General features: G+C 40.7%; 1 protein-coding gene across 5 annotated transcripts in view; it reads left to right on the plus strand.

The window, feature by feature from the left end:
* Nucleotides 1-25,059, plus strand: part of LOC122552827 (spermatogenesis-associated protein 7 homolog) — a 210,257-nt gene that overhangs the window by 54,051 nt on the left and 131,147 nt on the right. For all 5 annotated transcript variants that reach the window (XM_087990967.1, XM_043695811.2, XM_043695810.2 and 2 more), the window contains one exon: nucleotides 15,116-15,237. In XM_087990967.1, the coding sequence (XP_087847093.1) occupies nucleotides 15,116-15,237 (122 nt within the window). The remainder of the gene's footprint in view (nucleotides 1-15,115; nucleotides 15,238-25,059) is intronic.

A 25,059-nucleotide genomic window follows, 5' to 3' on the forward strand; every position in this document is an offset into this window, starting at 1 on the left:
CTGTCTCTGTGTGGTCAGCAGCTTTCTGGTCTGACTTACTGTCAACATCAGGTTCACAACCCTATCCCTGATGCACATTTCTGAGAAAGGACAGAAAATCATGATTCTTAGAATCATTGCCACTTCCCCAGGGTGGCTCCAGAATAACCCTAACACTGCGCTGTAGGCACAATAGGTATACTGCAGTAAAATCCGGCAAGCCCTTTTGCAATACACATAGTCATGGTGGCAGCAATCTGAGTTTATTAAGAGCCAAGTGAGATTAATCTGAGCTTCCACTGCAATATTTGGATTTCTGAATGAAGCTTGTGCTAAATGAAGGCTAAGGCATTGACATCATAAACTGTACTATAATTGGATCTTCAAGTGTGCTGTTGGCTTTGGCTATGTCTCTCTGTCAAAAAAGATGGTTCCAAGTCTGCTTTGCCAAGCTAGTATTGGCCTCCCCCAAGCTCCTTGACTTTGTCTGCAAGTTTCCCAAAACACCAAGTATTTGATTATGGTTACTCATCAATGTTTTTCTAGTGCATTGGTCTATAAGTTCTCTGCAAAAAAAATCTGGGATCCTGACTGCAATCAAGCTGATATTTACATTGTTCTTACTGCCTACCCTTGCTGCAGGCCATTCATGCCCAGAGATTCACCATTTGCAAATCTTGTTGTTGTTGTAATATCCTCTAAATATCATGAAGTGGAAATATCTATACTGACAACAACAAATGTGTACTCAAATATTGATAGTTTGCCCTCATCATCACTGTGTGTTGCTATTTCTGCACTTTCTGGGTATCTGAAAAGAGAAAATGATCAGACTGAAGTTGTTGTGTGTTGTGTGGCACGGGTGGCACGGTGGCACAGTGGTTAGCACTGCTGCCTCACAGCACCAGAGACCCGGGTTCAATTCCTGTCTCAGGTGACTGACTGTGTGGAGTTTGCACATTCTCCCCGTGTCTGCGTGGGTTTCCTCCGGGTGCTCTGGTTTCCTCCCACAGTCCAAAGATGTGCAGGTCAGGTGAATTGGCCATGCTAAATTGCCCGTAGTGTTAGGTAAAGGGGTAAAGGGGTAAATGTAGGGGAATGGATGGGTTATGCTTCGGCGGGTCGGTGTGGACTTGTTGGGCCGAAGGACCTGTTTCCACACTGTAAGTAATCTAATCTAAAGAAGTAAGTATTGCATGATCCAAAAATCATCTATAGCCTATCAATCAGAAGAGAATATGGGATACAGAAGAGGTGAGCTGTGGGAAAGAAATCATGATTCTCAATCCCTCCACTAGTCACAGACTCATCAATTAGGTGTCCCAATAATGGCCAGAACCATCTTCTCAAGAGGCCTCAGGTTAATTTAGAATGGCATCATGGTTGCCACGGATGCGGTGGGCAAAGGCCTGTTATGTATTTTATTTTCTATATCCTGCCTCTGGCTGAAATCCTCATTCTTGCCTTTGTTCCTTGTTCTTACCTGTAAATTAATTTCTGGCAGACACATTCTATCAATTTAAAATAATCCAAAATTCAGCTCAGGTCCTTACACATACAAAACCTGTTAACCCATCACCCCTGTGTATGTTACTGTTGTGTCGTTATGTAAGTATCATGGACCATTATTCTAATGTAACATCAGCGCAATGTAAGAGTAATACAATAATAATCTCATCAGCTATTTTGGGCAGGCAAACAGCTCTGTCTAACCTTGCTGCCTGAAGAGTGAACAACTCCCTAATGAAGCTCCTGCTGTTTAATACTTCAGCCTCCACGTCCTTCTTGGAACTTGACGTAAATCAAGACTAGTCACAAAGATAGAACAGAGGAAGTTCAATACACACTTCACCCTAAAGGAACATTGTGTGTGATAAATACATTACATGGAGGGAAATGTCTTGAGCTAGGGGTATAGCCTCAGAAAGAAAGAGGAAGCATCAGGAATACCTTGTTTTAAACAGGAAGAAATAATATTGAAATTTTCGTGGTACATCATATGATGCAGGCCCTTACCATTTCTAAACATGAGGCAGGAAATTTCATAGAAAACCATTGAAAGGTTGGGGGAGATTTTTGTGAGGTTTGATTATCCAGAACAGCTTGTTAGTGATCATGGTTCACAGTTTATATCACAAGAGTTTATGGACTATCTCAAGCAGAACAAATTTCAACATATCTGATCAGCTCCTTATCACCCAGCCCCAAATGGTTTGTCAGAAAGGTTTGCTCAGACAATGAAACATTCCTTCAGGGTATCTCGTGAACATGGGTCAGTATCTAAAAGCCTGAGCCAAACTTTGTTAACATACTGGAACACAATCCACTCAATGACTCAAAGTTCTCCAGCATTGTTCATGGTAAAGTGTCAGTTTCACATGACATTTCATTTGCTGAAACAAAAGATCTTGTTGACAGCAAACAACCAAATCAGGTTTTCCAACAAGAGAACGACATATGTCACATTTTCTAAAAAGGTCAAGAAGCAACGGTGAGGAATTACATCACTGTCAAGAAGTGGGTAGCAGCCATCATTATAGCACATAGTGGGCCAGTTTCCTATCCCATACAGACAAGTGATGATATTGGATGGAGAAGACATGCAGATCAATGCTTGGCAACCAGAATGAATGTGCTAGGGACAACATTAATTGAAGATCCTCAAATAACTGTGCCAAATAGAGACCTGGATATACTTGAGGATAGAACAGTAAGTGGAGCACCTGAGAAAGGCAGTACCTTAGTAGAGAATACCACAATATTGTATTAACCTCTGAGCATTCAGCCATTCTCAGGAAAAGACAGATTGTCCAAACTATGGATTACACTTGTAATTTTTTCGCAGTCCTACATGTGTGAGTTTGTGCCTATTAATATCATATGCATTCTGATTGATAAGAATTTGTTGATAGATGAGAATTATTTTGAACAGCCAATGGTACAGTTGTTGTTCCTAGTACACCTAAAACACCAGAAGTTAAAGCCAACAAGAAAAATAAATAACTTTGTGATGTGTGCCGACAACCACACAGGAATCCTCTGGAACATTTTACCCACTTTGTTATATATATGATTGTAAATAGTATCGATGTTTTCATTGTAGGAACCTCTGATATAAAGGGGGAGGGTGGTTGTGAATTTGTGTAAGTATGGTGGACTGTCATTTTAAGAGTCCAGTCACATGATATCATCGGCCTCTTTAGAGCAGCCAAATGGCTCTGTCTAACCTTGTTGCCTGTACAATGAGCACCTTCATGATAAAACTTGTGCTGTTTAATGCTTCAGCCTCCTGGCCCTTCTCGGAAATTACCACCGACATAGGGCCCGGCTTAAGCAATACCTCAATTTTAAATTGTCATCCTTGTTTTCAAATCATTCCACACCTACCTGTCTTCCACCCTAAAAATTCAACAAGGTTTCAGCACCTAAATCTGGTCTCTTGAGCTTCTGTGATTTTAATTGCTCCACCAATGCTGTCTGTGCTTTCAGTCGCATAGGTCCTACACTCTGGAGTTTCATCTGTAAACCTCTTTGTCCTTCGAACTCTCTTTCTTGTATATTATGATGTTAAAACCTCCCTTTATGACTGTGCTTTTGAGCAAGTGCCTGAATGTGTGGCTTGATATCAGCTTTTTGCTTGAAAATATTGCAGTGAAGCACCTTGAGGCATTTTCATGCATTAACAGCATGACATAAAGGAAAGTTGTTGTTTTTGTGTGCTACTTTGTCTTGTGTGAGAAGAAAGTGTCTCAATGAGTGTTGTGCTACCTGTTTGGACAGTGTCACTTCCATGGTTAAACAGCAACAGATTGTCCAAACTATGGATTACACTTGTAATTTTTTCGCAGTCCTACATGTGTGAGTTTGTGCCTATTAATATCATATGCATTCTGATTGATAAGAATTTGTTGATAGATGAGAATTATTTTGAACAGCCAATGGTACAGTTGGCAGAAGATGACACTCGAAGGTACATGCACTCACCATTCATGAAGGGTCACTGAACATATTACAGCACTGTATCCAGATCTGCAGAGCTTGACTCCTGATAATGATCTTCATGGTTATATTTTCCACCACCTTCAGAGTGTGTGTTTTGAGGATCCTTGGAATTTGACCCTTTGGAAGATCTTCCAGCCCCCTTGCATAAAAAGTCGTTCAAAGTTTAGGTGAAGATTTGTAGCTCGGGTGCTCGTTGTTGTGGTTCTGTTCACCGAGCTGGAAATTTTTGTTGCAAACGTTTCGTCCCCTGTCTAGGTGACATTCTCAGTGCTAGGGAGCCTCCTGTGAAGCGCTTCTGTGGTGTTTCCTCTGGCATTTATAGTGGCCTGTCCCTGCCGCTTCCGGTTGTCAGTTTCAGCTGTCCACTGTAGTGGCCGGTATATTGGGTCCAGGTCGATGTGTTTGTTGATGGAGTTTGTGGATGAGTGCCATGCTTCTAGGAATTCCCTGGCTGTTCTTTGTTTGGCTTGCCCTATAATGGTAGTGTTGTCCCAGTCGAATTCATGTTGCTTGTCGTCTGCGTGTGTGGCTACTAAGGATAGCTGGTCGTGGCGTTTCGTGGCTAGTTGATGTTCATGGATGCGGATCGTTAGCTGTCTTCCTGTTTGTCCTATATAGTGTTTTGTGCAGTCCTTGCAAGGGATTTTGTACACTACATTAGTTTTGCTCATGCTGGGTATCGGGTCCTTCGTTCTGGTGAGTTGTTGTCTGAGGGTGGCTGTTGGTTTGTGTGGTGTTAGAAGTCCTAGTGGTCGCAGTAGTCTGGCTGTCAGTTCTGAAATGCTCCTGATGTATGGTAGTGTGGCTAGTCCTTTGGGTTGCGGCATGTCCTCGTTTCGTTGTCTTTCCCTTAGGCATCTGTTGATGAAATTGCGCGGGTATCCGTTTTTGGCGAATACCTTGTACAGGTGTTCCTCTTCTTCTTTTTGCAGTTCTGGTGTACTGCAGTGTGTTGTGGCCCTTTTGAATAGTGTCTTGATGCAACTTCGTTTGTGTGTGTTGGGGTGGTTGCTTTCATAGTTCAGGACTTGGTCTGTGTGTGTGGCTTTCCTGTACACCTTTGTGGTGAATAAAAAGTTGTATATCCAGATTTGCTAATAATGCAAAGTTAGGCAGCATTGTAGATTGTGTAGATGATAACATAAAATTCAAAAGGAAAATGATAGATTAAGTTCAGTGGCAGATTGATTTCAGTATAAACAAGTGTGAGGTTATCCATTTTAGAAAGAGAAAGGATAGACCAAGGTACCTTGTGGGCAGTATGAAGTTACAAACAGTGGATGTTCAAAGAGACTTGGGGGTTCACATGCATGGATCTTTAAAATACCACTAATAGGTGCAGAAAATAATCAAGAAGGCTAATGGAATGCTGGCATTCCTTGTTGACTGGAGGAGAAGGATGCAGAAGTTGTGGTGCAACTATACAAAATGCTGGTCAAACCACACTTGGAATACTGTGAGCAGATCTGGATACCACACCTTTGGAAGAATATATCAGCCTTTTGGGGAACACAGCGTGGATTGACAAGAATAATATTTGGATTTTGTGCTAACGTTATGAGGTGACTTTATAGAAGTTAGGCCTGTTTCTGTCGAGTTTAGAAAGGATGGTCTTACCAAAATCTTCCAGATATTAACAGGAAAAGACAGGGTAGATATTCACTGGATGGGACAAGGGGGCATAATCTAAACATTAGGGCCAGACTGTTCGGGAGAGAAGTTAGGAGTACTGCAACACACACAGGATCTTGGAGGTTTGAAATTCTCTTCCACAAATGGTAGTTGATGCTAGATCAGTTGTTAATTTTAAATCTGTGATAGAAAAATATTTGTTAAGCAAAGGTATTAAGGGATGTGAGCTAAATGGAAGGACATGAAGTTAGGTCACAGATCCGTTATGATCTCATTGAATGGCAAAATAGGCTTGAGCAACTTAATGGCCTATTCTCGATCCTACGTCAAGGTTTCTAGTCTGAAAACACGAACTCCTTGCTCTCCCATGTTCTACCATTCTTGTCTTTCCTAGTTCAGTTTCACCTCCCAAAGGACTGCCAAAGCCTACTCCAGCCACAATGCAATTCTTTAAGAGGTTTAGGCTTGCTTTAATCCATGTAGGCTACTTTTAACTGGTCAAAAGTGAGGACTGCTTCTGGAAATCAGAGTCTAGATTAGAGTGGTGCTGGAAAAGCACAGCTGGTCAGGCAGCATCCATGTAGCAGGAAAATCGATGCCTCGGGCAAAAGCCCTTCATCTTTTGCCTGAGAGATCGATTTTCCTGCTCCTCGGATACTGCCTGACCAGCTGTGCTTTTCCAGCACCACTCTAATCTAGACTCGACTGTTAACTGGTGTCAACGATTCATTGTTTTAGTCCCCTGCTCAGCTGGTGAGCCAGTCAATGGCGTGGTTGGCAGTGACTTTATTCCAAAAACATTTTAAATGGCATATAGCACAAAGTTTACATGTCGCTTCTGTTACAGTTGTTGGGCACTAAGTAATCAATTGTGCCTATTGTCAGGGATATTAGCCCCAAATGAATTATCATAAATCAACAAGTCTACAAATTGCATTGTAAAATGACAAGGTATTTTATTTTAAATTCTTCATACTTTCTTAACTGGTTCCCCAGCTGCATCAGTTGGATGCTCTGAGTTAATCGTATTCATATCAGCGCTATTTATTGATTGACTGTTGGCAGAGATTTAGTTCTGATATTCTTTCATGTCCATTGAAAAAGATGGAAATTTTTATTCTTTATGTGCTGTGAAATTATGGAGTGCTGTCAAAACTTACCAAATGAGGGAGATTGAGTTTGATATATTAAAGCAGAGATCTAAGCCTGTGATAAAATAAAGAAACTGCAGATGCTGGAAATATGAAATAGTAAAAGAAATTGGGGGAGAAACTCAAGGGGTCTGGCAGCATCTCTGGAGGGAGAGACAGAATTAGCATTTCAAGTCCAGTATGATTCTTCTTCAGAAGCCTGCAGTTTAGCATCTGCAGTATTTTCTCTTGATCTGATGCAGTACATTGCAAGATCTGAGCACTTCATTGTCTTGCCCTCTGCTACCTTCATGGGAAGTTATAAGTAAAACTTGTTTAATAACATCTATCTGAACTTGAGCATGAATTATTCTTACTCAGTGCAGTACACATCGGTTCCTTGCTAAAACAAGTATAGGAGCATAGGTCTAAGCATACTCTGGATGGAAATGGCCTGTGCTGAGAAGCCATCACCCCCTCCTGTTTCCAGCAGTTTGCCTTCCTCTAAGCCACCCCTCTAAGTCCAGACCATCTGTTGTACAGCATTCCAAAGCAGCATGCACACTATTGCGCTCATCGCCAGGACCTAGTGTTTAATGCAGAATCCTTGAAGTCAGGAATAATCCCCTTAAGCACTTGTTTAGCATTCCTTTCACTCCAGCAACTCCAAATAAATCGGACAGACCATCAAACATTTCTACAAACTCATCAACAACAAGTAGAAATCAATAGCAACTCTCCTGAAACTACTTGATTCTCTTTTTAAACAGTGCAGGGGTATAGGGCGGAGATGAGATCCATCCTGCTCCATAACTTATGTGTGCAGCTGTGTGCAGTTGAGCAAGGGCATTAGCTGAAATGCAGAGTTCCAAAATGGAAAGTTGACTTTCCCTTCTGTAGGGTCACTGACTCGAAATGTTATCTCAGATTTCTGACCACAGTTAGTGCTAGACCTGCAGAGATTCTCCAGCAATTTCTGTCTTTGTTCCAAATCTTCAGCATCCACACTTCTTTATTTTGTTGACAGACAGTTGATTTGAAATCATAATCTGCCAACTCTGTGGAGCTGTTCAACATAGTGTCCAATGTGACCTGCATCAGGGGAATTGTGAAGATTCTACAGGCACCATTCCTGAAATAATAAACGCGTTATGTAGAGAAACAGGTACCATGCAACAGAATTTTGTGGTCCTATGAAATACTGCTGCAAACATGTTGGGGATGTTAGTTTAATACCTTATTTTCAACTGATGGTGAAGGAATTTTATAAACACAAATCAAAAGCTCCCCCACTCATTCCATAAGCTCCCTTACTCTTATATTAGGCCAGCAGATGCCCTCCAGCACTGATTGGAACAGACTTTGCGGACAACATAAAGGATATCTAATCAGTACAGAGAACAAACACTGCAGTGACATACCCCACACATCCATCCACCTGTTGAATATTGCCAGAAATTCTGGTACTTGCTCAATACTGCAAAGTGGGAGGTATTATTCAGATTGCTTCAACCCCAACCAGGTTTCTTTGTCAAGCAGCATCCAAGGAGCAGGAGAATCGACGTTTCAGGCATAAGCCCTTCTTCAGGAATGAGGAGGGTGTGCCAAGCAGGCTAAGATAAAAGGTAGGGAGGAGGGACTTGGGGGAGGGGCGTTGGTAATGCAATAGGTGGAAGGAGGTTAAGGTGAGGGTGATAGGCCGGAGAGGGGGTGAGGGCGGAGAGGTCGGGAAGAAGATTGCAGGTCAAGAAGGTGGGGCTGAGTCCGAGGGTTGGGACTGAGATAAGGTTGGGGGGGGGGGGGGGGGTAGGTGGGGAATGAGGAAGGTGGAGAAATCTGCATTCATCCCTTGTGGTTGGAGGGTTCCTAGGCGGAAGATGAGGCGCTCTTCCTCTAGGCGTCGTGTTGCCATAGGTCTGGCGATGGAGGAGGCCAAGGACCTGCATGTCCTTGGCAGAGTGGGAGTTAAAGTGTTCAGCCACAGGGCGGTTGGGTTGGTTGGTGCGGGTGTCCCAGAGGTGTTCTCTGAAACATTCCGCAAGCAGGCGGCCTGTCTCCCCAATGTCCTCTACATTCCAGCTTCCTCATTTCCCCTCCCCCTGCCTTATCTCAGTCCCAACCTCAGACTCAACACCGCCTTCTTGACCTGCAATCTTCTTCCCGACCTCTCCTCCCTCACCCCCTCTCAGGCCTATCACCCTCACCTTAACCTCCTTCCACCTATCGCATTCCCAACGCCCCTCCCCCAAGTCCCTCCTCCCTACCTTTTATCTTAGCCTGCTTGGCACACCCTCCTCATTTCTGAAGAAGGGCTTATGCCCGAAACGTGATTCTCTTGCTCTTTTGATGCTGCCTGACCTGCTGCGCTTTTCCAGCAACACATTTTTCAGCTCTGATCTCCAGCATCTGCAGTCCTCACTTTCTTGTAGGTTTCTTTGTCAGTAGAGGGTAAGAGGGATAATCTTGAAAAGGGAAAAATCACTTTTTCAGCGGAAGTGCAGTATAGGACAGGAAAGAAAAATAGAATAGCTATCAGTAACAGTTATTTATTTACCAAATGTTAGCTCTCAACTCCCATTTGTTTAGTTATTTATGTATTAGGACTGAACTGTTCAGTGTGGTACAATTATTTATAACTAACAGTCACGAAAGATTGTTTAGCAAACAAAGATGCTGAAGCACAATTGTGACTAAATGATATCTGGAAATGTTCAAAGCATCATGGTTGACTTCTGCTATTGCAGAATGCTGAAAATGTTTCACTCTGTTTATAAGTTCAAGTTGTCGTGTAACCATGGTGCGTGTTAACAGATTCATTTTGTTTATTTAGTCCCTACCAGAACATTCTGCTGACTTGTGGAGTCAACTTGCCTTTCAATTGTATGTAAATTACAAACCATGCACGTTTCCTTTCATATATTAATCAAAATCTATAATCAATTGTTTTACTAATGGAGTGAAATATGAGTAGATTTTCAACAAAGTGTCTTTATTTCTTGTCTTTGTTTCTTGTCTTTGATACAACAGAAGTTGTTTTGTTGTCAACATTAGCTTTTACCATATGTGATTATAACATTAGCATGGAGAATGCTATAAAAGTAATTTTAACTTGTTCGTGATAGAACCATGAAAGCTCAAATTCTTTGTTTGCTTTTAAATTAAACCACAGTGATTTCCTTTTTTAAAATTCCTATGTGGGACGTGGGTGTTGCTGCCTGGTCAACATTTCTTATCCATCTCAAGTTGCCTTTAAAAAGCAGTAGTGAGCTGCTTTCCTGAACCGCTGCAGTCCACATGCTGCATTGACACACAGTACCTAAATGGGGAGAGATTTCCAGGATTTTGATTGAGTGACAGTTAATGCATGCTGGTGTATTTCCAATTCCGAATGGCCTGGAGAGCAACTGCAGGTGGAGGTGTTTCCGTGTATCTGCTGCCATTATCATTTTAGATAGAAATGGTCACAGGTTTGGAAGGTATTGTCTGAGGTTCTTTGGTGAATTTCTGCGTGCACCTTGTACACGCTGCTGCTACTAAACAAGAGTAGTGGAGGGAGTGGATGTTTGTGGATGTGGTGCCAATCAAGTAGGCTGCTTTGTCCAGTATGCTGTCAAGCTTCTTGAGTGTTGTTGGAGCTGCATTCATCCAGGCAAGTGGAGAGTATTCCATCACACTCCTGACTTGACCCTTGTAGATGGTGGACAGGCTTTGGGGAGGTATTGCTATGGACCAGGCCAGACCCCCTCAAAATATTTTAAGAAGGTTGCCTAGACCATAATGTTTTCTTATGTTAGAGGTAGATGTGAGTTAGATATTCCAGGTGTGATGCAGCTGGTCAGACCACTTGACTTTAAGTAAAACTGAATTTATTTTAATACTACAGTTGAAACATGAGCCAAAGAAAATGGAATTTAGAATAACTTAACGATTGGAAAATTTAAGCGACCCGATACAATAACTATTACTAATTAACTGTTTCAATACAGTAACATCCCTTCAACACACCCCTTGGCAAAACGATAAATTCAAACGTTGATTATTACATGCAGGTGGGAACAACATCCAAAGAGATTTCAGAGGAAGGTCAGAGTAGTTCTTCACTGATCTTCGCAACTCCCTGGGCTCACACATCTTGTGACTGCAGCAGTTAAAACATACTTGAAAAAAGCTGAACTGGGTGAATTGGCCGCTCCCCTTCCATTCTTTAACTGTTAAACCCCCTCAACTCCTCAGCACCTCTGCATTTACAATCTCTCTCTACAAAACCCAAGGACAAAGTAACCTTGTTAAAGTGCATCATCACAGTTACTAGATACAGTATTCCTAGCTTCTGACCTTCTCTTGTAGCCATTGTGATAATGTGGTGAGTCCAGTTGAGTTGATAATCAATGATAATCCCTTGGATGTTTATAGTGGGGGATTCAGTGATGGTAACACCATTGAATGTTAACAAGTGCTGGTTAGTTTGTCTCTTACTGAAGACGATCATTGTTTGGCATTTGTGTGGCATGACTTTTATTTGTCATGTGTCAGCCCAAACCTGAATATTGTCCAGATCTTGTTGCATTTGAACATAGATTGCTTCAATATATGAGGAGTCATGAATGGTACTGAACATTGTCAAACGATGATTGCACATCACCACTTCTGACTTAATGATAAAGCAGCTGAAAATGATTGAGCCTAGGACACTCCCTGACGCGCTCTGGCAGAGATTTCCTGGAGTTGAGATGACTGAACTCCACCAACCAAAATCGTCTTCCTATGTAACAGGCACGACTCCAATCAGTCGAGAGTTTGCTTCTGATGCCTACTGATTCCAGTTTTGCTAGGGCTCCTTGATGCCTCACTTGGTCAAATGACCTTGAGGTCAAGGGCTGTCACTCTCACCTGACCTCTGGAATTCAGCTCACTTGTTCATGTATGAACTAAGGCTGTAATGAGATCAGGAGCTGAGTGGCCCTGGAAGAATCCAGACTGGGCTTCACTGAGAAGTTTATGGCTGAGCAAGTGTGGCTTGATAGCACTGTTGCTGACACCTTCCATCACCTTATTGATGATTGAGAGTAAGCTGATGGGACGGTAATTAGCTGGGTTGGATTTATCCTGCTTTTTATGCAGAGGACAATTTTCCATTTTGCTAGGTAGATACTAGTATTGTAACTTTATTGGAAGAGCATGGCTAGGGGAGCAGCAAGCTCTGGAGCACAAGTCTTCAGTACTATTGCCGGAATATTGTCAGGGTTCCCAACCTTTGCACTATCCATTGCCTCCAAATGTTTTTTGATATCAGGTAGAGTAAATCAAGTTGGCTAAAGACTGAAGAAAAAAATCAAAAGAACTGCAGATGCTGAAAATCAGAAACAAAAACAAAAATAGTTGGAAAAACTCAATAGGTCTGGCAGCATCTGCAGAGAGTTGATGTTTTGGATCCAGTGACCCTTCTTCAGAACTTCAGTGTTCTGTTATGCCATCCTGCACTGTTCATTGCACAAGGGTTGATCCCCTGGCTTGATGGTAATGGTTGAGTGGGGGATTTGCCAGGACATGAGGTTGCAGATTATAAAGGAGTACAATTCTGCTGCTGTTGATGGCTGACAGCACTTCATAACTGCCCAGTCTTGAGTTGCTAGATCTGTACAAAGTCTGACCCATTTAACATGGTGATAGTGCCACACAACACAATGGAAGGTATTCTCAATATGAAAGTGGGACTTGTCTCCACAAGGAGACAGCTGGCCTCATTCCTGATGAAGAGCTCTGGCCCAAAGCGTCGATTTTCCTGCTCCTTGGATGCTGCCTGACCTGCTGTGCTTTTCCAGCAACACACTCTCAACTCTTGTCTTCACAAGGACTGTGTGTTAGTCACTCATACTGATACTGTTATGGGGAGGTCTGTCTGCAGCCATCAGATCGGAAAGAATGAAGTCAAGTATGCTTTTCCCTCTTATTGGTTCCCTTATTAATTGCCATAGAACAAGCCTAGCAGCAATGTCCTTTCAGACCTGACCAGCTCGACCAGTAGTGCTGCTGCTGAGCCACTCTTGGTGGTGTACTCTGAATGTAATTATCCTTTATAATGGACTCTAAAATCTTACCCATTATCAAGGTCAGACTAACCGGCCTGTAATTTCTTGTCTTCTGCCTCCCTCCCTTCTTAAGCAGGGCTATTACATTAGTATTCTCCAGTGATTCCTGAAAGATCGCCACCAATCTCCTCAGCTATCTCATTAAGAGCTCTGGTGTGTTATTGATCTGGTCGATGTGATTTATCCACCTGCAATTATCAGACCTGTAAGCTTCTCCAACATCTTCTTCTTAGTGATGACCATTACACTCACCTCTGCCCCCAATTCTCTTGAAGTTGTGGTATGCTACTCTGATGACTGATGCAAAGTACCTATTTAATTCCCCAACATTTCTTTGTTCCACCTTGGCTCTTGTTAGCTGCTTACTATTTGCGTGCTGATAGATGATCTTTGGGTTTCCCTTTATATTGGCTACCATTCTGTTCTCACCTACTCTTTGCCAGGTTTATTTTACTCTTCACTTCACCCCTCAACTAATCATGTTTGGCATGGTCCTCATTGAACAGTTTCCTGATGTGTATCACACACCTTTTGTGTTTAGTCATAATTTCTTTTTCGCTTGTCATCAAAGGCTGGTTTCCCGGCAGTTCATGGCAGTGTCTTGGCATGGTGTGTGAGTGGATCCTGCCCAGGCATGCTTCCGAGGCACTATGGAGATCGGAGAGGTGGCAGTTTCAACAGCAGCGATGGTATCTGTGGTTGTAGCAATGAGAACTGACAGCTGAGGTCTCCCCGGAGAACGAGATAAGCAGAGGACTCATCCAAGACTGTTGAACTTTATTTTCCTAGTTTAAACTACAAAAGACTGTAATGTAAACTAATATCAGTTTCCTTATCTTTCTACTATTCTATGCCATAATGCTTAGTTGTTTAACTCTCGTTTCTCTTGCTATTTTGTACCTAGGCTTTTTTTTGTACCTCGGTACCTAAGATGGCGCCATGTGTGGCAACATTATACACTTCTTACTGTGCTCCTGTACTTCTGTACTTGAGGACACATGACAATAAAGTATAAAACGTACATTCTTAATCTAAATCCAAAGGAGACCTGGTTTGGTTCCCCTCCATTTTGTTTTTGTTGAATGTCTCTAAGTTGTACCCAAAATCTCCCTGTATACATCACCCATCATTTCATTAATATTTTTTCTGTCACTCATCCAATTAAAGTTAGCACTTTTCTAATTGGATATTCTGTTTTAAATTGTTTCTTGATCATCTCCATTAATAATCTTACAGCATGATGACCAATCTTATACAAATGCTCTCTCAGACATTTGGTACAGATGAACAGTTTCATTCTCCCCCACCAGATCTAGCAATATTCCTTTCTCATTGGATCGAGAACATGGGGCACCATGATGGCTGAGTGGTTAGCACTGCTGCCTCACAGCGCCAGTGACCTGGTTCGATTCCAGCTTCGAGCGACTGTATGTGTGGAGTTTGCACATTCTCCCCATGTCTGTATGGGTTTCCTCCAGGTGCTCTGGTTTACTCCCACAGTCCAAAGATGTGCAGTTTGAGTGAATTGGCCATGCTAAATAGCCCATAGTTGTCAGGGATATGTAGGTTAGATGCACTAGTCAGGGGTAAATGTACAGGGTATGGGATGGGCCTAGGTGGGTTACTCTTCAGAGGGCTTGTGTGGACTTTTGGGCCAAATGGCCTGTTTCCACACTGTAGAGACTCTCTGATACTAAACAGGGAAAGTTGTCCTGAATCCATTTCACAAATTAATCCCTTCTCTTTACCCTTCAACATTAGCCTAATTGACGTTTGAATAATGAAAGTCCCCATTATCAGTGCTCTACAGATCTTGCACATCTCTGTGATTTTCCCTGCTGATAATACTCTGGTACCTTTCTTCCATTTTTTAAAGAAACCTATGATACTTCTTTACAAAAGAGGGGTGAGAATGTGGGATTCACTACCATAGGGAATGATCAAAGCAAATAGCATAGACGCATTTATCAGAATAAGGGAGTAGATGATTTATGATGTATTTAGGTGAAGAGAAATAGGAGGAATTGCAAACAAAGCTTAAACCTCATGCTGTAAGCTGCATCACATATAATCCTATGTTAGTTCATTGCTGGCATTAGGTGAGGTGATTATTTTGAGGGGCTGCTTTGGATCTGTGTCTTTTGTTTTATTATACATCTACGAAGTACCTTGGAATTCAGTAATGCCACTTGACAATGCGAGATGTAAAAGAATGCAGGTATTCAAACACTATCGTGCCATTTAAAAACCCTAAATTATTTAACAAAATGTTTAATTTTATAGACAAGGATCAGCAGAAAAGGGAGAGGCTAAGTGAAGCAGTGAAAAACCAGCAGAAGGAAGTTCTGCACTATCATTCAACATCTCAAATGAACTACAGCTCTGTTTCCCCGGCAACAAGCAGAGTAAGTAGATTCTATTGTGGCTATCAAAAGGGAATTGGATCATTGCCTGAAGAGTAAAGATTTGCAGGCCTATGGAGAATAAACAGGAGTATAGAGTGAGCTATTTAGTTCAAATAGAAAGTCAGCATAGACACAACAGGCCTTCTTCTGTATTGTTACATTCTTTGATTGTAATAAATAAATCAGATTTCCAACAGTTATTTAAAAAGTTCATGTAATTGGAGTACACACATTATGGATTTTGTCCATGTATCCTGAGAAACTTATGCTATTGCTTACTGATCCAAATGGTCACATGGATGCCATTAGTTAGCCATGGCTGGACTTTGTAAAATGCAACAGTGAAATTAATTCAGACATTAGTATTTTTTTGATGTTGTTCAGTCTCTGGGAAAAAAATAGTGCTGCATCAAACAGTTGTTAGCTGGATCCATGTGTGGACAGCAAATTAACTGACATTGCACACAATACAATGAAAGAAGGTACAGGTATAATAATTGAAGCAAGAGGTGATCTTTACTGAAATTGGAAATCCCGTCCCTATGACAGAGATTGGCTACATCAGAAGTTCATTTCATGTTATTTAGGTGAGCATTCATAATCCCTTGTATTAAAAGTCTCATAACTTAATTTTAAATGTACCCATGATATTAAAAACATTCACATGTTTCTGGTTCCCTTAAATTTCCCAAGAGGCAATAAAAATACATGTTTCCATTGTTTATTTGTAGAAATCTGTTGGTGCAACCAACCAAAAGACATAAATCACCTTATATTTACTTCCATTGCACTCTATCATTCTGAGAATTCCACTGTGTCCAACAACTCAGTGCAACAACAGAGACAATAGTATTGGTAAAGTAAAATCATAATAGTGTCTTGACAGTGATACAATATGGACTATCAATTTTTAACTTACATTATTCAATTTTAATAACTGACACTTTCATGGAATAAAATGGTTTTAAAAAGGACAAAACATTGACTTAAAATGGCCATGGAAATCACCTGACCACAAATTGAATCATGTTCAGGAAACCAATATGGAATAAGCAAAACTGTCTAAACTGAAATTACTACCTTATCTAAAGACAACAAAAACAGTCAGCTAAGTCGGGGTCAAGAAACTGCACCTCTTATTTTATTTTGCACTCGTATACCTGTTGGACATAGAAGGTTGCCTGCAATGCTCCAGCTCGAAAGGCAGTGAAAGGTTCGGGAACACACAAAACAATCATATGTCAGTAGCTGCCTGACAGGGAATTAGATAAAGAGAAAAAAAAATGATGAGTTACAAGAAGAACAGGAACGTTATCTCTCTCTGTCTCTCTTCTCTCACCTCTTTGCATTGAGAGAACCAGCACTGGTGATAAAGCAATTGGAGAAAACACTCATTTGCCAAGAGTTGAGGGATATTACAAATGTTGCCACTGATGAGGATATAAAACATCAACAATTCTGACAACTGAAGAACTCTAAGCAGTTTTAAACCACATAACCTTTATACTTCCTTTTGTCATAGACAACTCCCCATCCCACTACCCCACCTTTTAAAAAATTGGACCTTAGTGTCTGTATTGGTTGTATATTTAATTACTTTTCTTGGAATTAGTAGGTAATAAATTCAACTTTCTTTCACTCAAGTAAATCCTGTGATTGGCTCCTTCATTTTGACCAACATTCCATTTTAATTGAAGTGTGATATAGAAAAAAATTAAATCTTACTTGCTGTCACCAAGGGGGATTAAAAAGAGGGGAGCCGATTCGTTCCTCCTCACTGGTCATAATAGCCTGTAACAAAAATTATTGAAATAATACTTACAGATGTTTCTAGAATTAATCTACTATTCATATTTATACCTATATATTTAAAAAAAAGAATGAGTTATATTTAGGTAACAACTTCCTCAAACCCAAAAAATTTCAAAGTGTTTAACAGCTGATGAAATATATCTGCAGCAATAGAGGGAGGTGCAGCAATAAATTTGGGGACAGATAAGTCTCACAAACAGTGATGTAATAATGACAAGTGAATGATGTTTAATTTGGCTTACCCCAGAATGTAGATATCGGGTCACAGAGATGATAAACTTGCACCAATCCATTGTATTGCAAGCATCTCAGGAAGCACATTCTGCCTGTGGTGTTAAATGATTTCTTTGCCCAGCCAACTGTACTGAGCGCTGAATTAGAAGTAATCATCAGTATTTGGCAGACATTTTTATTGGCTCGTGGTGCTGAAAGATTGCTTGTGTTGTGACTGCACACAAGGTGGGTTTCATTCAAAAACTAATTCCATGCCCTAGTACTTTGGGTCATGGCGAATCAAGGATTGCAGACACCACAATGGAGTTCATCTTCACCCAGAAGATTGTACCAGCTGTAACATAAGGTTCATCGACTGCTTAAGTCACTAGATACCAATCACACACCTACCAACAATCTCTAACAATCAGAACTCTACCCTAACATTTATATGTTTTACTTTTCATGTATCCACACATATAGCAGTGACACAAATCTCATCTCAATACTCACAGCTAGTACACACCAATAACTGTTCAACCATGAAAGTTATATCACCCAAACATTTAGCAGGACCCACATTTGCACAGCTTCCTCTTTCTCATAGAAAATTATGCTTAAAGCATGCGGATACAAAGAGCTGGAGGAGACCAAACATGTCTCCATGATGTAATATGTTTCAACACAAAGATTGGAGCTTTCTGACCACCTTGGGAAAAGGTATTGCTGAGTCTATTTTCATTGGCAGAGATATAGCCATTAATGATGAGGATATCTGCATACTTAATTGTCTCCTAGTATACTTTTCTATTATCCAATAATCTCTTTGGCTCACAAATTGCACATTATGTAAACCTGCACTTCTTACTTCCTTCTCTCCCCTCACTATTGCTAAACCCCTACTCCTGTTTCCTTTCGAATAACCAAGAGTTGGTGCTTCATGTTCATTGTGGGGAAAAAAAGAGACAATGAAGATATCAACTGAACAATTACAGCCACCAGTTCAGATCAAGGCAGGACCTTTGCACGGTGAAATATCAGACATAAGTGTGCAGAAGCCTGGATGTAAATTTAAGAATAGCACAAGTCCTCCTTGCTGGATGGTAAATGCACACACTGGATCTGCTTCAGAGGACTCAAATAAGAAGTTCAGTGCACTAGACTATAGAAGAAGGCTGATAGTTGTACATAATCAAATATGTGGGGCACTAGAAAGCCTGAGAGAAAGCCAGCTCTCAGCTTCAAGAATCATAGTCAAGTTCAACACCAATTTGGCACAAAGCTCTGTGCAAAGCTTGGAACCCAATCTTTCCCACAAAGAAGTGGTGGCTAACTCCTTTGGCATTGCTAAGTCCACTGTGACACTATGTCTGATGGCTAATGCTACAACTCTATTGCAGTGCAAACAGCTTTTATCAAAGGTCAGTTTGCTGCATTTGAAGCTTATGCAGCTGTCATCATTATCTGGATATAATTCTACAGAAGAGTTGTTCAGGACAGCAGAGTAGTCTTTCTCTCTATTCTACAAAAAAAAGTAGGATTGCTGGTATTGCCATACAGCTCCATAGATCACAAAAGTATAGTTCACTCTTACAGGATTAAGGCTTTAGGGTCCATCCCTTCTGCACTGCCAACAGCTTTGTTGTTACCTTTCAGCCAGCCAGTGAGATACTACAGCCAATGCTGAAATTATGCAGTCTGAAGCTAGGTGTTCTAGGCTTAAAGCTGTGCAAGGTTGTCCACCCAAGTTCATCTGCAGTCACTTCAATTGGAGTTCGGCAATCTTCCATCTGCAACTGGAAAGGTACCTTGCAAGAGCATTAGCAGAGTCAAAGACTGCTAGAAGATAGTCAACAAGGGAAAGCAAAATGGTCATTACTACAATTTTGTATGCATTATGTTATGTTTGAGTTTATAAGTTTGAATTGGAATGTACATTTTCTGATGGTTTGATCTTTATGTATTTTGAAAAGAGGACAGTGTCTGAATCAAGTATGTTTTTATTCTTTGGTGTGATGTGGACATCAGTGGTAAGGTCAGCATTTGATGTCTATCCCTAATTACCCTTGAACTGAGTGTCTTGCTAAGCCATTTCAGGGAATGATAAAGAGTCCAAAACATTACTGTAGGTATGGAGCTACATTTACGCTAGACCAGATAACAACAGGCAGATTTCCTTTCCAAAAGGGTATTAGTGAACCAGATGGGTCATTGACACAAGGATGATACTTTTGTTGAGTTGAAATGGCATACTCCTTCCATTGTCCAATATAAGGAGGATACCCATATTCAATCAAGCTGTACTTGTGACACATAAAGCACAGTGTTCATCATCAGATCTGATTCCACATTTGGACATTATTTGCTGGTTAATCCTGAGTGTTCAAAGAATTATATTAGCAAGTAATTAAGGATTTCCAGCTGACCTCACGGTGTGACACATTTTGTGCGTACTCAAAACATTAATATACAGGGGACTTACTCTTTGCAGACAGAAAGAATATGGTCATGCAATGTGTCTGTTTCAATTCACCAAAATAATTCACAGCCATTAGCTGGTTCATTTGTCAGAGCAAGAGTTTGACTAATCAAAGTCATCAAGCCTTGTACAAAATTTAATCAAAACCTGGTTGTTAACTGTCAATCATCATTAACTAGTGCATTGTGCAAGGCAGCACATTTAACAAGCAGAATCCACTTGCCAACCAGTCAGCATTTCTTATCATACAGTATACATGTTGACTTGCTGATTAAACTGCTTTTCTAGTGAATTGTCCTGGTGAATGTAAGACAAAAAGCTTCAACAAAATTTTTTTTTTGGCAATATTCACATTCGGTATTACAAAATAACTAATCTGAAATTAGTTCAAATTGGTTGAACCCACCTACTGAAAAATCTCAAATTTATCTCTTACAGGAATATGGTTCAAATGTTTCATGTTCAACAGAGATGTACTATAAGGCAATATTAGGACATTGTGTTAATAAATCACGCTTTATTGTACACAGTCAAACCAGACAATATATTCGGCAAAGAACCAAAGACTATTTAAATAACAACCAAATGTCACATTCATGTTTATGAGTAATACAAGACAAACCTCAAAGCGGATCAAAAATCCAGCTCTTGGACAGGAAATCACTTACTTCCTTGGGATAAAACACTTCCAAATGTTCACAGCATTAGAAAAAGTCTCTAACTACCTTTCAAAATTACTAAAACCTGGACAGACCAGTCCCTGGCTTATGTTCATCAGCTTTAGATCAATCAAAAGCTCTGGCACTGAGGTGTGCTATGCCTCACTGCCCTCAGTTAGCTGGAGAATGTCTATCCATGCACTGTAATCCCTTATTTCATAGTCCCTTTGGACCAATTGCCCTCTTCCCTCATTTAAAAGTTATTAAAACTTAGCTTCCTAATAATGTGCTCATTAGTCCAGAAGGCCTGGGTTCAAGTCGTGTCTATTCCAGAATTGTATAATAACATCTCTGAACTGGATAATTAGAAAATACCTACACTGCCTTAAAAATAAGGCAATAAAGCATTTTAGTCTGACTACTTTGCCTCTTGGAATAGAGATGTGTCTATGTTGCACACTGTAAAGGCAATGTTAGCTGATAAGTACCTGAGGTGACTGTTTCCCTTACATTCCAGAGCCTGTCTGCCTTTTACAGTGTAGATAAACTCCATTTTAAAATATAAACAGTTAGTAAGTTGTATTGTGAAAAAAGAATAAAACTACAGATTTCACTAACTACTGGTTTATTGATTGATTTTTAGTCAATTACAATTACTTGAGGTGCTTTTTCTAATTAATCATTGGTTTCTGGATGATAACTACCTTTATCAGTATTCTAAGATTAAATGTGCTGTAATCAAAATAATTCTTATCTTAATACATAATGGCTTCTTTCCCTTGCTAGACTAGCAAAATACACTGATTTGTAAAAATAACCCTCTAGAAATGGCTAGATGAACTAAATTTTAAACTAAAATATAAAACACAAGGATTTCTTGTTGTTGATGACTGGGGAGATTTAGCAGTTATCATACATTATTTCATCAATCGACCTGAATAGACCAGGATTATCTACATTGCAGCCTCCATTCTATTTGCTCCACTTGCTGTTGAATTTGTTCTTCATTCTCTACTCTTATTTCATGCTGTTTACGCCTCAGCTTGTCACCTCATAGATGGTCCTAAGGGTTTTCCCTCACAGTGCTTGATCGTGCAATGTGCAACATCTTAGCAGAAGCACTGTTACTTTCTCAGCTTAGTACTGCAGGCCTGTTCCAGAGAGGTTCAGGTAGTAAAAGTATTGCATGGGACGGGGGAGTGGGTGAAGGTGGTGGCAGAGTAGGATGCTCCTATCGGAGCTCCTCTGTTCCGCCTGTTTTTGTTTCTTTCTTTTTTCCTTTCTTTCCTTTTTTTTCCTTCTCTCCCCTGGCATGGGTAGTCAGACCATGCGCAGAGACTCTGCACTGAGCTGCTAATTGTAATGTCTATTTGAAATTTCCTACCTCACTTAAAATCAAACCTTTAATGATGTCCTATTTTTAACTTATTTTTCAACATATAGGCAATACAACTACTTTTATTCCTCTGCTGTATCCATGAAGTGTACCTAGGTATTTGTACCTAAGTTGTCACCATAAGAAGGTCGACATTGTGAAAGCTTTTTGCTGTATTCCGACAACGGAGTACACATAACACTAAAAGGATATTGTATTATATATTGTTCAGGACACTGATGCTTTGTTCTATATTATTCCTGTAACACACCTGCTGTGCACGTGCACATGGGTTCATGACCAGAGTGTCAAGCCATATCATGAGTGGATAAATAACCCTTGTGACTTTGTCATCAGCCTTTGATTTTCCATGCAGTTTCAAATACTGGTGGCATTGAGCTTTACTATTGAATGAAGAAACTGTGAATATTATCAGGATAATGTGCATTCCTCTACATGATATTCTGTCTTAAATGATATATTGACTACATTTTCAGTGAATAGAATTTGATTTGGTTTATCAAAGTAGCTGCTTTCAGATGAAGTGCATGCAGTCAAAAGCAGCAAGATAGAATGAGATGAAACTGTCTACCTATATCAGGAGCCTCAATGATCTCTTATGTAACAATGTATTGCAAATGGTGAGATGCTGGGGAGGACACACATGTAAGTATTAAGCTAAGAGCCACAATCATCATGAGAACCACAAGCGACATTAGGTTTTTTTTGGCATTTTACATGTGGCTGCACAGTTAGCAGATTTTAGTGACAATCTCTTTAGTGAATCAAAGACGTCTCAAGCCTAGGTCCATATGAAGTTGAAGTGAAAGAATTGCTTCCTAAAAATCCTGAGAGATTATGAAGTCTTGTTGTGAACCCTTCTCTCCCCTCTTCTTTCTTGCAACTTGTCCTGCTGTACATGATGTCTCTTAATTCTCCCAGTTATGCCATTAGAACAAGACCCACAAGTTATCCGTGCCTGGAGGTAACTTGTTTTAGCACAGCCTCAATGTGAACTGACGGGTGCATAAGCACCAGCCAGGTTACTCTCTGTAAATTATTCAAACTTTAGGCTAGTTTAGCAAAACTACAAAAAAATGCACACAATTGCACCAGTGGCTTGAACAAATAATCCAGCATCTAACTGTAAGTACTCACGATGTCTTCAGTTAATGCTAGTTTTGAAAGTAGGGTGGTGAAGGGGTAGAGGTATTGCTCTGCATGCTCTTAGTATATGGAGGTGAACTAGGAAAATCATGTTTGTAGTGAATTGCAAGAAAAGGAATTTGTGGAATGTTTATAAGATGTCTTTTTGGAATAACTTGTGGCAGAGCCCACTAGAGAACAGGCAATTCTGGATTTAGTGTTGTGCAATGAGGCAGACTTGATAAGGGATCTTAAGGTGAAAGGACCCTTAGAAGGCAGTGATCATAATATGATTGAGTTTACAGTGTAATTTGAGAGGGAGAAGGTAGAATCAGAGGTAACAGTACTGCAGCTGAATGAAGACAACTACAGAGGCATGAGGGAGAAGCTGGGCAGAATTCACTGTGAAAGGAGCCCAGCAGGAAAGACAGTGGAACAACAATGGCAGGAGTTTGTGGGAGTAACTCAGGATACACAGCAAAAATTCATCCCTAGGAAAAAGGTTGCATAGTGTAGGGAAGATGAGGCAACCATGGCTGACAAGGGAAGTCAAGAATAGCATAAAAGCAAAAGAGAAAGCATACAATGTGGCGAAGGGCAGTGGGAAACCAGAGGATTGGGAAGCTTACAAAGATCAACAGAGGACAACAGAAAAAGAAATAGGGCTGGAAGAGAATAAATGTCAGGGTAAGCTAGCTGGTAATATAAAGGAAGACTGTAAGTGTTTCTTTAGATATATAAAGGCCCAAAGAGAGGCGAAAGTGGACATTGGACTGCTGGAAAATGACGCTGGGGAGAAGGAAGTGGGAAACAAGGAAATGGCTAAGGAACTGAGTAATTATTTCACAACAATCTTCGCAGTGGAAGACATGAGTAATATCCCAGAAATTCAAAAGATTTGTCGGGTGTGGGGTGGGGGGGGGGGGGGCGGGAGGGGACGAAGAGCTGAATATGGTAAAGGAGAAGGTACTAGAAAAACTGAATGGCCTGAAGGTGGATTATTCACCTGGACCAGATGAATTACACCCCAGAGTTCTAAGGGAGAAAGCTAAAGAGATAGTGGAGGCATTCGTGGTGGTTTTTCAGGAATCACTAGAGTCAGAGAAGGTCACAGATTACTGGAAAATTGCTAACATGACAGCACTGTTTAAAAAAGGAGTAAGGCAAAAGATGGAAAATTACAGACCAATTAGCCCAACCTCAGTCATGGGTAAGATTTTGGAGTCCATTGTGAAGGATAAGATTTCTGAATACTTGGAAGTCCATGGTAAAAAAGGCAAAGCCAGCATGGTTTCATCAAGGGGAGGTCATGCCTGAAAAATCTGCTAGAATTTTTTGAGGAGGCAATGAGCAGGTTAGACCAAGGAGAGCCAATGGATGTTATCTACCTGGACTTCAAGAAGGATAACTTTGACAAGGTGCCGCACATGAGGCGGTTCAGAAAGCTAAGGGCCTATGGTGTTAGAGGCAAGGTGCTAGCATGGATTGAAGATTGTCATGCAAAAATCAGAGAATGGGGATAAAATGGTCTTTCTGAGGATGACAGCCAGTGATAAGTGGTGTTCCACAAGGCTCAGTTTTGGGACCACAACTTTTCACTTTATACATTAACAATCTAGATGAAGGAACTGAGGGCATTCTGGCTAAGTTTGCAGATGATACAAAGGTAGGTGGAGGGACAAGTAGTATTGAGAAGGCAAGGAGGCTGCTGAAGGATTTGGACAGGTTAGGAAAGTAGGCAAAGAAGTGGCCAGTGGAGTACAATGTGGAAAAGTGTGAGGTCATGCATTTTGGTAAGAAGAATAAAAGAATTGACTATTTTCTAAATGGGGAAAACATTCAGAAGTCTGAGAGTTCTAGTCCAGGATTCTCTCAAGGTAAACTTACAGGTTGAGTCAGCAGTTAGGAAGGCAGATGCAATGTTGGCATTTATTTTGAGAGGACTTGAATACAAAAGCAGGGATATACTTCTGAGGCAATATAAAACTCTGGTCAGACCACATTTAGAGTATTGTGTGCAGTTTTGGGCTCAATATCTCAGGAAGGATGTATAGGCCCTGGAGCATGTTCAGAGAAGGTTCACAAGAATGGTGACAGGAATGAAAAGCTTAACATATGAGGAATGTTTGAGGACTCTG

The sequence above is a fragment of the Chiloscyllium plagiosum genome, unplaced genomic scaffold (assembly GCF_037043375.1).
Source record: "Chiloscyllium plagiosum isolate Xiang-an unplaced genomic scaffold, Cpla_swu_hap1 HiC_scaffold_10, whole genome shotgun sequence".
NCBI classification, from domain to species: Eukaryota; Metazoa; Chordata; class Chondrichthyes; order Orectolobiformes; family Hemiscylliidae; genus Chiloscyllium; species Chiloscyllium plagiosum.